Raw genomic sequence first — 14158 nt, forward strand, 5'->3', positions numbered from 1 at the left:
GGTAAAATATATTATTTCTACAAGTCTTTTAAAAATGGAGGAATAAGTGTTCTCTCATTTCCTCTTAAAGGGTACTTACTTGTGAAATGTAGAAATGAGATCAGTGAGCATATACATAAAGCTAAGGCATGCAAATGAAGACAAAGGATGCCTTTAAGCTCACTGATCTTTAAAGCAGCACACTAATATAGCTAAAACATTCAGCCCATTTTACCGGAGATAAAACAAAGTAACTGACTTACTATTATTACTGTTGCTTTGCAACTTCAGTTTACTTTTTTCTTTGGCACTCCTGCTGAGAACTCCATTGGGTTTCAAATCTTCTTCTATTTCACCTTTTCTCTTTTGCAAATCATTTTGCTTCTTTTTGTAAGTTGGCTTAGGTTGTCTTTTAGTCCTTTGCTCTGACTTGCTTTCACTTTCATCTGAGTCTCCACTTTCAGAGCCAGATTCATAAGTTCTTTTGGCTTTTCTCCTATTGACTTTATCATCTTTTACATATTTATCAACTACGATCTTACTATCTACACTATTTTGTATATCACTAGATGTAGAGGCTATTAAGTTGACAGAACATGGCTTAATAATTTCTGATACAGAATTCCCTGAATTTTCCATTTTATTAGTATTTTTATCTTCTTCTGAATGTCTGGTGAGCCAGGCCTTTTTCAGTTTAGTATGGTAGTTTGGTTGACTTGTCTGGGAAGCTTGCCCATTTCCTACAGAGTTTGCTTTGTTAATTGTACTACAGATTACAGTGCTATCCAGAGGAAGGGAGGCTGAAAGTGTCTGATTTTTTACAGCATTAGGTTCAGTCTCACTGACATTACTACTTTTATACTGAGCTGCAGCCAATGCTGCCTTGTGCTTTTTTAAATGGATAAAATCAGTTGTGCCTGAGAACCCAGAACTGGGTTGAACAACACTTCCTGTCTTACTACTGGCTAATGTAACTGATGCTGTGGTGCTGACCTTGCATTCTTGTTTTTGAGCCACTGGCTGACTGACACTTTTTGAAGATACACATTCTGATGATGTAGACACCAAAATGGTATTTGATAAAGAGGAAATTACTTCTGAACCACCCCAGCTGGAAACACTGGTAGTATCAGCAGCAGATGTGATTACATCCGTTTTGGTATTACACATCGTATTTACAGCAGACATGACTGAACTGGGAACACTGCCCTGTGAGACAGCCTGAAAGTTTTTTTCAGATTTTGTGTGAACACTGTCTGAAATCACATTTGGCAAAATGATTCTTCCAGTTTCTCCGGCTTCTGCTAGTTTGAGGCAATCTGTTTTATGTGCCCCAGCTGAAGATCTTTCACTAACTCGATCTTTAGAAGCTAACTGCATTGCTGGCATACTATCAGTTTTTGTACTAGAAGATGGACGCACAATGACAGATGCCATAGCAGCCTGTAACTTTCCGCTGCTTTTCTCCACATGCCATTCGGTTTTCTCTTTGCTGAGGTTATTATTAGGTCTCCACATCTCTGTCAAACTCTGTTCTGAAGAACTCTTAAAATTTGCCTGAGAGTCTTTTGGCTCGGGTATTAGAGTTGGAGGCTTCTGTGATTCTTGAACTTTACCACCAGCATTTACTGGCATCACCGGAGTTAAAGTTGGAGGGGAAAGGCTACTATAGCTGCCTTCCTTTCTTTCCAGGCTGTGATGGATTGGTGGGTGAAATACTGGTGCTCTATGTAATGCAGGCATACTGCGGAGTGTATTTGTAGAAGAAACTGTCAAATGGGTAGGACTCCTACAATCACTTCTGAAGGTTGTTACTGAGTGAGATGCAATCTGATGAGGAAGATGTTCTGGTATCTTGCCTACTAAACCTTCACTTTCTGGTTGGTGTTTAATCAAAGGTGGAGGCTTTGAAAGAGATGTTATAAATGAAGTCAGAGTTTGAGGATTAGCTGCTGCCGCTGCAAGGGCATTACTCTGTTTATCACCGTAAATATTTGAAATTTCTTTGGATGGGTATGATCTTGGTGGTTCATTGACCACACTATTAGACAATGTAGTGAAATAGTTACTTTGGGGTAAACTCTGAGGCACTGAGTGCTTCATTTTATAAAGATCTGATACTGAGCGTTCTACATCCATATCTTGTTTGATGATATGGCTTTTAGGACTGGAAGATGATGATGCCACTCTGGAATAATTCTCTCTCTCACCCTCAAGTCCCTTGATTTTAGTTGTAAAGGGAGCAACATCAATACTTTCTTGAAGAATTCGACGGTGTTCCTCTTTGTATTTGTTTAACCTCTCTCCAGTCTCCTGGGGTGGCCTCTGTAATTGATTTAATACTGGATCCACAAAATGCCTATGTAAGTGACAATCTTTTCCAGTCTGTGACCTATTTAGATCCAGGTCATTTTTGGCTGATGTGGATGCAACAGACCGTAATGGTTCCATAAAAGCTTTCCTTTCTAATTCTCTGTAAAGAAAATACACAAATATTTCTGTAACCACTTTTTCTTGCAAAATACAAAGATAGCTTCTATGCAGTATTATTCTATTACGAAAGTAAAAGACATCTTCGCATGTACTCTAATACTATAATAAATTTGATGAAATATCAAAACAGAACAAAGCCTAATCTTAAGATATGTGTTAACTTAAAATTAACTGTTTTAAAAGGCAAATTAAGAAAAATTATGAACAAGGTATTTATAATTTTTAAGCACTGGTGAACTTACTCCTTATGATGATCTACTAAAGTTTTTGTCAATGGTGGACTGGAATGGGCTGTAATTTTAAGAGGCCGATGAGGCTCTGCACTGGAAGGTCTGACAGGAATGTGACTAAGTAATCCAATACCATCTGCTGAGGTCACAGGGGTGGGCTGATGTAGCCAAGGACTGGGAGAATTCTATTAACAAAACAAAACAAAACAAAAAACCTAGATTTCAGTTACTAGAAAAAGCTAAACACAGTGTCACAGTAGAACTGGGTATGATCTTGGTGGTTTATTAGTTCATTCAAATAGCAGTTTATTTGGGAAACTTGTAACTTTTTCTAAATACATCTTATGAGAAATATTCAGACAAATAATATAATTAAACAGATTTTTCCATGTCATAAAGTAATCAGTATTAATTTATTGTCATCTTACTAAAAGCAGATCTTGAAATCAGTGCCTTTAATTTACTGTAAATGCCATATACAGAACCTAGCTAATATGATTTCCTGATTCTAACAGCAAAAGTATATTGCTAACAGTAAAAACAGAATATTATTCCTAAAACACATTTCATCAGAAATAGAAATTATAACCAAATTCATTTGTCAATTTTTGTCATCAAAAAAATTAACTTTTCCAATGTAACGATTTACTGACAATTGGCAGATAATTACATTTCAAAACCCAAATGCACTCCCCATTTCACTCTAAGCTATAAACAAGGTTGTACCATTAAGCTTGGAGGTGTAGAGGTCTAATAAAGTTAATTTTATACATCAATATGCTGCCTGTCTCATAACGGAATATAAGGTGACAGCAACCTCTTCATCGAGACATACAGCTATCCGATTACATGCTTAAGGATTTTTCTATATTCTGACTCACTGACATCCTTCCAGAACATGTTTTACGAATTTGTTAATAGGATGATAGTCAAATAGCAGGAAAATACAACCTCCTTTGTATTTTCTCTAATTTATTCCCTAACAAAGGGAATACATTTTACTTTTCAAAATAATGCAAAAGCAGTGTGTCACACCAAAAATATACTGCTATGAAATTAAAAACATACACTATAGCCATAAACCTCACATAAGAGAAAAATACATAAATATACACATAAGGATCAAATATGTGTCTCAAACAGCCTCAGTTCTACAAGACCTAGAAGTCTTAAACAGCAATCGATTATGGCAATGACAACAAAGTTTTGCTCTATAAAATGCCATTCAAAATTATTTCTTAATAATAGTGTCTTATGCTTGTATTGTTTCTTCACTTTTGGTCAATAGTAGGGGGTAAGACATTTTTATTTTTTGCTCAAAATATTATTCAAATTTACTCCTTTATGTTGTAATTTTATATAACAAAAATCCGATACACTTGTTTTTAGTTTAACACATTTATGACCAGTTAATAAAATATTTTATGTACTTATAAACACGGAGGCTAGACAGTCATGGTCTAAGTCCATATACTTGTGACACATACTGAGTATTGCTCCTTTCCAAGCCATTTCTAAGTTACTTAAATCTGTTTTCAAGAGTTTGGATGTTAAGGAAAAAGACACAAATCTGTTAGCCAGCTCTTGGCTCTCCTGTGTTCCTCTAGCTAGCTTATCTTTGTGCACCTGCAGCTACATTAATGACATGAGAGTGAAGAGTCAGAATAAACATATGAGTGCAACAATAAAAATAGAAACCTTGAATTAATAATCTGAGTGCAGTAGGGCACTTGGATCACCAGGCCTGCTTTCTATTCTGGTAAAGAGGATAATATAGTGATTAGTGATTCTTCACTGAGTTTGACCATGTAACATACAGGTTCTAGTATGACTCCCATCTACCGCAAGAGCAACGGCCCCCTCCAAAATGGTAATGGGAAGCTTGTGATCAATGGCAGCATAATTCTGGAACCGAGATCTTGTCAATCTCAAATGTGGTGATGCCGGTGCAGAAAAAAACTGTGGGGATCACTGGTGAGACTTCATTAAAGGCCAAAGGTCATATGAAAGTAGAGCCAAAAGGAGTCCATGTTTGCAACAAGAATAAACCACAGGAAACATCTTTCAAAACTGGTAGACCTTATGCAAGATGCATCATCAACCACTTGGTGCCTCTTATCATAAAAGTTCATCCATCACATGGTTGGGCATGGTGGCTCATGCCTGTAATCCCAGCACTTTGAGAGGCCGAGGCAGGCAGATCACTTGAGGTCAGGAGTTCGAGACCAGCCTGGCCAGCATAGTGAAACCTTGTCTCTACTAAAAATACAAAAAATTAGCCAGGTGTGGTGTCGCACACCTGTAGTCCCAGCTACTTGGGAGGCTGAGGCAGGAGAATCACTTGAACCCGGGAGGCAGAGGTTGCAGTGAGCCAAGATTGCATCACTGTACTGTAGCCTGGCAACAGAGGGAGACTCCATCTCCAAAAAAAAAAAAAAAAAGTTTATCCATCACAACTTGGGAATGATAAAAAGACTCATGGCCACAGTCTACCCAAAACATAATGACTCCTCTCACAAACTTTTGGCATGATGAACAGCATGCTTTTATCTACTGGCATCACTAATGTTATATGTGATAAATATTATCCCTGAGTAAAAGAGAAAGTCACTAAAACTGTCTTCTAAATCACCACCCCCAACTGTGATCTCACTTCATTTCAGCAAGCTGTCAAAAAAGATGACATTAAGGTGTTAAAAACACCCATGTGAGGCAGAGGTTGCAGTGAGCCGAGATTGCACCACTGTACTCTAGCTTGGGCGACAGAGCAAGACCCTGTCTCAAAAAAAAAAAAACCCCCACAAAAAAACACAAAAAACCACCCATATTCACTGTAGCATTATTCACCACAGCCAAGAGGTGAAAGCAACCCAAATGTCCACTGACAGGTGAACGGAGAAAGAAAATAGGGCACATACATACAGTGGAATATTATACAGCCTTCAATAAGAAGAAAATCATGTCACATGTTGCAACATGGATGAACCTCAAGAATACTGTAGTAAGCTACATAAGCCAGTAACGAAAGGATAAATATTCTATGATTCTACTCATAGAAAGTATCTAAAGTCATGAAAACCATAGAAACAGAAGAAAGGTGGTTGCCAAGAGCTGGCAGGGAAGGGGAGTTAGTGTTTAATGGCTATAGTTTCAGTTTTACAAGATGAAAAAGTTCTAGAGACCTGCTGGACAACAATGTGAACGCACTTAACACTACTGAACTGTACACTTAAAAATGTTTAAGATGGCACATTTAATATTATGTATGTGTGTGGTTTTTAACCACAAAAACAAACAAGGTGTTAAAAAGAGATTCTAGGGGATACTTGATGAGCATCCTAGGATATACGAAGGACAAGGTTGTCTCCTGGGAGTTTAAAAGTGATAATCAGTTTTTCCATTTTTTATACCGGGGCTGGTATTGCTCCCAAAAAGCATTTTTTAGTGTAAAAATGAATTTGCTATAGAAACCACATAGCTCATGAATGAATAAGAGCCTTATACCACTACCTTTAGCAATACTGTGTTAGGCAGACAAAATTTCAGCTGCAGCTTTACCCTCAAATACTGGGAATCTGCAACCTTGAGCACCCTCTTAAGGGAACAAGGGGGTTAAATAGTCAAACACTGTACTATACCATTAACACACAAACATATATCTGGAGAATATAACAATTTGTTTTTAAGAATAATTTGATAATATATATCAAAAGCCTTACAATTTCATAAAAATTTTAGAAATTTCACTTCTGGGAATTTGGCTGAGCAAAATAATTATGTATAATTTGTATTATATATTATAATTATTGCATAATTATAATTATGTATAATTTGGTATAATAATAATTTTTATACCAAAAATTAGCCGGGCACGGTGGCTCACTCCTGTAATCCCAGCACTTTGGGAGGCCGAGACAGACGGATCACAAGGTCAGGAGTTCAAGACCAGCCTGACCAACATGGTAAAACCCTGCCTCTACTAAAAATACAAAAATTTGCCAGGCATGGTGGTAGGCACCTGTAATCCCAGCTACTCAGGAGGCTGAGGCAGGAGAATCGCTTGAACCTGGGAGGCAGAGGTTGCAGTGACCCAAGATCATGTCACTGCATTCTAGCCTAAGCGACAGAATGAGACTCCATCTCAAAAAAAAAAAAAAAAAAAAAAAAAAAGAAAAAGAAAATATACCAAAAATTTAAATCTATAATAAATAAATATTACAATCTAAAAAGTCTTACTTCTCCGGCCGGGCATGGTGGCTCATGCCTGTAATCCCAGCACTTTGGGAGGCCGAGGTGGGCGGATCACGAGGTCAGGAATTCGAGACCAGCCTAACCAACATGGTGAAACCCCATCTCTACTAAAAATACAAAAATTAGCCGGGCGTGGTGGTGTGCGCCTGTAATCTCAGCTACTTGGGAGACTGAGGCGGGAGCAATGCTTGAACCCGGGAGGCGGAGATTGTGGTGAGCTGAGATCGTGCCATTGCGCTCCAGCCTGGGCAATAAGAGCGAAACTCCGTCTCAAATAAAAAATAATAAAAATAAAAAATAAAAAGTTTTACTTCTTTAAACTATTTTTATAAATAGGCTTTTCTGAGGTTTCAGCTCCCACTCTTGAGGTTACTAAGCGTATGGAAAAACAACAAAAAATTCTAACATATTTTATAATAGGAAATGACCTAAAAAATAGATGGAATATTGAAAAGGCACCCGTACATGTTCATTAATATATACTGGTATGTGGCAAACTATAGTGTAACTTACCCTCCTTAATGAAGCTTCAGCATTAACTGCATTTTCTGGGTGAACCCACTTAGAAGAAGGCAAACCAAGTCCTGAGTATGCGTGTGTTCCATTTGGATACTGCCAAATAATTGGATAAAGTCCAAGCTGATTATATGAAGCAGAAGGATGGGCTTGTCCAAGAAGATGAGGTGACTGGTGCTGTAACAACTGTTGTTGCTGCTGGTGTGCTAGTGCTAAGTGGCTCAAGCTGCTGGCATGAGCACTCTCTAGTCGTGGGTGGCCACCAAGTAAAGAGGCAGTAGGCACTCCAGGTAACACAGTGGGAAGTAAATGAGGGTGATGAACAGCATGGTGTGGACCACTAGTCAGAGGATGAGTGTTAATGGTAGGTAATGGAGTTTGACTAGATGATCCGGCTAGTAAATGGGGTGCAGGAGTTAAGGCAGGATGATGGGTACCTGGATTTAAACAGGTTCTATGAGATGAGGAGTGAAGAGGAAAAGGATGCTGGCTTAGGAAAGGTGAAATATGATTAGCTCCTGTTTCTGACCCAATAAGTGCAGGATCTCTGTAAACTGTAAAATGCTCATTTTTATCAATGATAAGAGGACTCTTTGTAGTTTCTAATGTACTGCTTCGAGTAGGAATTGGATGAAAACTGCATCTTGATAGCTCATGTTCTATCTTATTTGCCAGTCTTCTTTCACCAGTAGCTTGGCTGTTCACATAAGTGGCCTTAGACTTTACAGAATCAGGAGAATGAGTTATTTTGGGTTTAACAACTTCAGGTGATGGGCTGGATTTTATCTTGTGAGTATCTACTGAAGTATTAAGTTTAGATTTTATAGTCTCTGGAGGTGGACTTCGCTTATGCAGCTTATCTTCCATGACAGAAACTACACTTAAAGGAGAAATGTAAGAGACATACTTCTCTTTTTCCATGTTCAAGTGATCATTTCCTGAAGAAGCATTTGTAACACTTGACTGGGTTAGATCCACTTTAACTACATCACTGACCCAGCTCTGGTCAGAATCTTGTTTTGCTGTTTCCAAGAATTTTGCATTTGCAATAGAGTGTTTTGAATCACTAACATTAGGATCCATTTTCTGAAGGGTCTGAAGGCCAAAGGTACTTGAGTTTTCCTGAGCCACCTTTTCTAAATTAGTGTCATTTGTAATATCAATAACACATTTTGGTGTGGGTGGTCTGGATACAAACTTCTCCTTTGGTAGCAATTCCATGGTATGTGTTTTATCCATATTGCATTCCTGAGGAAGTAAATCATTAGAATTATGATCAGAAACTGTGGACTGTTCTGACGAATGCATAATCATATCTTCTTGAAGCTGAGTGTCAACAGACTTCCGCTTCTCTGCTTCTTCATGTTTTTTATCTTCCTGTATTTGATCCCAGGGAGGCTGGCTATCTTTTAGGGTCTCTTCTCCTGCCTTCTCGTTATTATGGAGTTTTCCTTCTTCTCCATTTATTTTTGAAGTATTTTTATTTTTCAATTCATTCTCTGGCTTCTGTTCTGAGGAATTATCTATTATTCTCTTATTTGAATTTTCTGAGTCACTGCTCTCAGAAAAGTCTGAAACATTGTCAGTTCGAAGTCTTTTCATATTTAGTTTCTTTTCATCCTCCTCAGGTTTCCTTCTTTTATTCATCAAGTGTTTGTTTTTACCTTTAGGATTTTCTGTAGGATTAAAGAAAGAACAGTCTTATTTTTCATACTAAATAAGCATATTTTAAAATGTATTTTTGTTTTATTTGGTTTCATTCCCTTAAAAAAAAAAAAAACAGTGGGTCCTACCTCCTCGTGATATATAATCATATTTTTCCTCCTTCATCTTCTCTTCATCTGGTATACTGCTATCTGAGCCCTTCCTCTTATTTGGACGGATACTTCTTTGTTGCTGTTGCTGGTGCATATTCTGTTTTGGTACAGCAGCTTGGGAGTTCATTGCTGGTCTGGGACTATTTGCTTGGGCACGTGTATAATGGCTCTAAAAATAACCAATTAACAGTAATTGTTTACTACCTGGTTTCTACTAGCCTAAGGAAAAATATTTTACAGAAATCCATCCCTAATAACATACATACGTGAACAGCGTTGACGTTTTGATTGGCACGAGACCTGCGTCGTGATGTAATGCCAATATTTTCACCTTTTAACAAAGAGTGAACAACATCATCTAGAAAGGTCATTTGAACCATAGAAGGATCGACATTCTGTGGTTCTAGTACCTAATCCATGATACAAAACAAAAACAAAAATTAAATAGAATGAGCTAATCAAATATTTGGTATAATTTCTTTACTCAGTAGAAATGTTTAGAAATCAGCTTGGGATCCCTAATTTATAAGATGCTGTTACAATAATTTATTTTATTCACTTAAGGCAAAATTACCTTTTTAACCTTCTGAAACTCACCATTTCAACTGCTAACCAAGAATTAAAAAGCAAATATATTTACTTCAAGTACATCTTGAAAAACAAGGGTATTAATCAAGAATATAGATGCCGACAATTTTTAAATTACTTTCTATTTAAAAATAGAAAGTAATTTTCAAAAAGCAGTTGTAAAATAAAACTCAGAGGTAGACTTCAGGGAGAAGAAAAAGACAAAAAAATTGTGCAAATGAGTAATTTTTTAAATGTGGTTAAAACTATTTTAACAATTCAAGGCAGTTTTGTGCCTTTTTTGAGAGGTAAAAGTTTGTCACTGTTTTAGGAAAAAAATCAAATGCAATGAAGGAATTAACACTTATCTAGCATTTTAACTACATTTTAACCAAAGTATTTGAATTGTGTATAAAGGCGCACTATCAGATAATCTCCACAATCCAATCAGGCAGGAAGGTATAAATATCTATTTTTTCTACATAAACAACAGCTTTAAAAATGAGTATTTTTTGTATTAAGTTAAAAAAAAATTTGAAATCTCAAGACTTTCAGACTGGTACTTAAAACTCCATAGGAGCCGGGCGTGGTGGCTCACGCCTATAATCCCAGCACTTTGGGAGGCCGAGGTGGGCCGATCACGAGGTCAGGAGATCGAGACCATCCTGGCTAACATGGTGAAACCGCATCTCTACTAAAAATGCAAAAAAATTAGCCAGGTGTGGTGGCGGGCGCCTGTAGTCACAGTTACTCGGGAGGCTGAGGCAGGAAAATGGTGTGAACCCAGGTGGCAGAGCTTATAGTGAGCCGAGATCATGCCACTGCACTCCAGCCTGGGCGACAGAGCAAGACTCCATCTCAAAAAAAAAAAAAAAAAACTCCATGGGAAACTTGTAATCCTAAAGATTCACCATAAAACTTAATGGAGCATACCAGCACTGATATTTGATGTGAGAAGAACTGTAGTGTGTGTTTAAGTTTTCACTGATGAAAAGAAATGATTTGGGAAATATTTTTATTACTGGAGGGACAGAAAAACTGAAACTCCGAGAAAGAAAATTTTAGCTGATCTAATGATTTAAAAAAGACTAATCAATTAAAAGAGTTTAATGCCTCTATTTTAGGAACTGATTTTATCAGTGTTGAAATAAATTGAGCATTGCTGTCTCCCTATGACCTGAAATGACCTCTATGTAATATCAGATACATTTAAACTTACTAGAATTACATGACTAAAAACCCCAGAGATAAAAATTATTTAGTATCAAATTGTTGATGTATTTTGGGGGGCATGGATGATTTGAACTTTTAAAATCTCTACAAAAATATTTGTGGAACTATTTACCTGATCATTCATAACGATCATGGTGCGGGTGAAGAGATCATGATGAGTAATTATGCCAGTAAACCACTGGGTGGCAGAGTCTTGTCTATATACTCTCACTCTGTATCCATTTAAGGAATAAGGGCCTTAAAAAAAACACAAGAAATAGAAACATCTTAAATGGAGACATCTTCATTTAATAACTGCCTTTTAGAAGAAACATGAGCTAGTGTATAATAGTAATATATCCAACTATCAGTTTTCCAAAAAATGTTTTAGAAGTAAATATCTTTTCAAATGAATCATTCTGAAGTTACTACATACACTGCACTAGACCTACATACTTCCTGATTCAATAGAAATAAGAGAGAAGGAAGGTTTCCAGGATCACGAGTTAATAAGAGAACAGTTCAAAATGCAAAGTTATAGTAGTGTAGAATGTAGTAAGGTTATGAAGCTACTTAGTAAGATTGCAGTAGATGACTACATGGTTGAAACAGAAAGATTAACTTGCAACTTGATGTTTGTTTGAGTCTTCTAGTTGCCAAAACTTTACTATAAACAACTATAAATTTTGATTTGCTATCACAGCCAGAAAAAGCTGCTAAAAGTCTTAAAAAAGAGATTGGCTAAGTGAATTTATACATATAGCACTAAAAATTTTTAACGAAATACGGTACACTTTTGTGTTAAACTCACTTTTTCAAAGGATATTCTTGTATAGATATCCATTAGAAAATAAAAAAAAATTAAAGATATTTATCTGCAGATATTCAGATATGCCTAATAAAACAAGTCACTACAGAAGAGGATACTGAGATGAAAATGATCTTTAATTGACAAGTATTAAAATGGTATCAAATACTTTAACAAAGAACTGTAAGGGAAGTAACTGCTGTACCTTAATAATTTACAAAGTGCTTTCAAAATTTTCAAGTGCTTATTTAATTCTCTCTCTTAAGTATTGTTAGCCCTTTTACAAAAATCAAGAAAGTGAGAGGTTGACAGATTAGGTAAAATTTTAAGTCAAAGATCTGGGACTGAACTTATTTTTCTGATGTTCTTTCTTCTACAGTTATAACTGATTCAACAATCCTTTGCCAGCTTTAAATATATACATATAAATCAATGAACTGTAGAAAGTATTCCATATGACCTGTAAATTAAATCCGTTCATCTAGAGAAAAGTGAAGATGTTGACTGGCTATAATTTAAGGGAGGTGATGCGTAAACACTGGTTAGTAGCCATATCAATTATATAAACTTCAGTCTTTTCTAACTATTAAAGAGTAAGACTCCATATTATTTTTTCTAATATAGGACATGCTTATAGAGTAATTCCAAATACGATCAGTTTTCAATTCCCATTAACAAACAGTTTACACTGGTTTGTTCCCACTACTTAACATAGCTTAGAGTCAGCCTCACACAATTCTGCATTGAATGAATAGGGACTGTACTGCCCCTTAATCTTTTCTCCTCTAAGGATACAATGCAGAAACAAAATATTATTTTTTAAAAATTTGCCTGGTTTCTTCAACAAATAAATTGCAAGGAAAGGGAAAACAAGAGAAACAATGGGGATGTACCAAATAATCACAATGTGTGGACCTTTTCTGAATCCCTTGATTTTTAAAAATCCAACCTGTTAAAATCTTCGACATTTATGAGACAAATGAAAACTTGAAATACCTAGTATTTTAAATTTAAAAACTATTACTTTTTTCAGAATAATGTTCCAGCATTGTTTTGTTTAAAAAAATGAATAGAATAGGGTGATGTATGAAATTTGACAGAAGGGGGTATGGATGGCACAGGATCAGCCAAGATTTGACAGTTGTTGGGGCTGGGAGAGAGGTGAATGAAAGTTCACTGAAATATTCTATTTTTGTATGTGTTTTAAATTCTCCACAAAAAAGTTTAAAGAATATTTAGCCTAGGAATAATTAAATATGTAGACGATCCACTACTGTACATACCCATATAAAGCAAACAGCTTTGGGATTCTTTCTGGATGCTTAATGGCATGGAAGTTGACGGTTGAGATAAATATGGGAATTTAACAACAAAATTCCATTCACAGAGACATTCGACAACAGTTCATGCCATATTGTCTCACTTTCCATTCAATTTCCAAAAAGCTTGTATTTACAATACATGATTTTACTGACAGAAATGGGAATTGCTAAAAATTGTCAAACCCCACTGGTTTGAAGGTCACACGTTGTAACATACTAAACAAAGGAAACAAAAGACTAGTAAATTTTTGAAAAAGGTGCACTGAAATAGGCCACTTTTACCAGATACGAAGGACATTCTTCAAAGGAAATCAATTGTGGCTGTGGGCAACCCTCTACTGCAAACAATGCTTCCTTCTCCAGGAAAGACACACCTAAAGAATTCCATAATATGCAGTTTTCTGTCAACAAAACACCCATGTGGCTGTAATTTCATGACAGGCATTTAGTTCAAATAAAGTTAATACACTCGTGAAATTATCAACTTTCTATCAAAATTATTATGATTCTGCTATTATTTTCCTGGATGTATATAACTCAAAATATTGGACCGGGCCTTCTATTTATATTGCACACAATTGAATAACCAAAAACAAATACGGTAAGTTGCCTAGATCCAAAAAAATTTAACGCATAACTTCAAAATAGTTACCTTGCATAAAAATCTCCTGAACCTTTTGTTCCTTTACCCAGACTTTCACTTCCTCGTGAAGCTGCGGGTTGTCCCTGAGAACTGGGTTTAGGCTGTCTATGTCGTCCTAGAATTACAGATTAAAAGAAAGGTCCATGTTACGCTCTCCTATCATTAATGTTACCGACTTTCCCTCCTATATGTTCTAAGGACTGAAGAAAATTCCTTTGATCTAAATGTACGCAAAAACACAAATTCGTGAGTTATAGTTCACTGGCAACAAAAGAGCATAAGAAATTAATCTGTGGTAAGACTTGACCCTTGACAACGAT

At 36.3% G+C, this 14158-nt stretch overlaps 1 protein-coding gene across 4 annotated transcripts in view; it reads right to left on the bottom strand.

The window, feature by feature from the left end:
- Positions 1-14158, bottom strand: part of JMJD1C (jumonji domain containing 1C) — a 362166-nt gene that overhangs the window by 39313 nt on the left and 308695 nt on the right. For 2 of the 4 annotated variants that reach the window (XM_030797724.1, XM_030797725.1), the window contains 7 exons: positions 13848-13953; positions 11199-11323; positions 9553-9696; positions 9263-9455; positions 7467-9145; positions 2715-2887; positions 243-2452 (listed from right to left, as the gene is read on the bottom strand). In XM_030797724.1, the coding sequence (XP_030653584.1) occupies positions 243-2452; positions 2715-2887; positions 7467-9145; positions 9263-9455; positions 9553-9696; positions 11199-11323; positions 13848-13854 (4531 nt within the window). In that variant the 5' untranslated portion in view covers positions 13855-13953. Of the gene's footprint in view, positions 1-242; positions 2453-2714; positions 2888-7466; positions 9146-9262; positions 9456-9548; positions 9697-11198; positions 11324-13847; positions 13954-14158 lie in introns of those variants that run through there. The other 2 variants (XM_030797726.1, XM_030797727.1) reach the window with 2 other exon arrangements.

Source organism: Nomascus leucogenys, chromosome 18, assembly GCF_006542625.1.
Source record: "Nomascus leucogenys isolate Asia chromosome 18, Asia_NLE_v1, whole genome shotgun sequence".
NCBI classification, from domain to species: Eukaryota; Metazoa; Chordata; class Mammalia; order Primates; family Hylobatidae; genus Nomascus; species Nomascus leucogenys.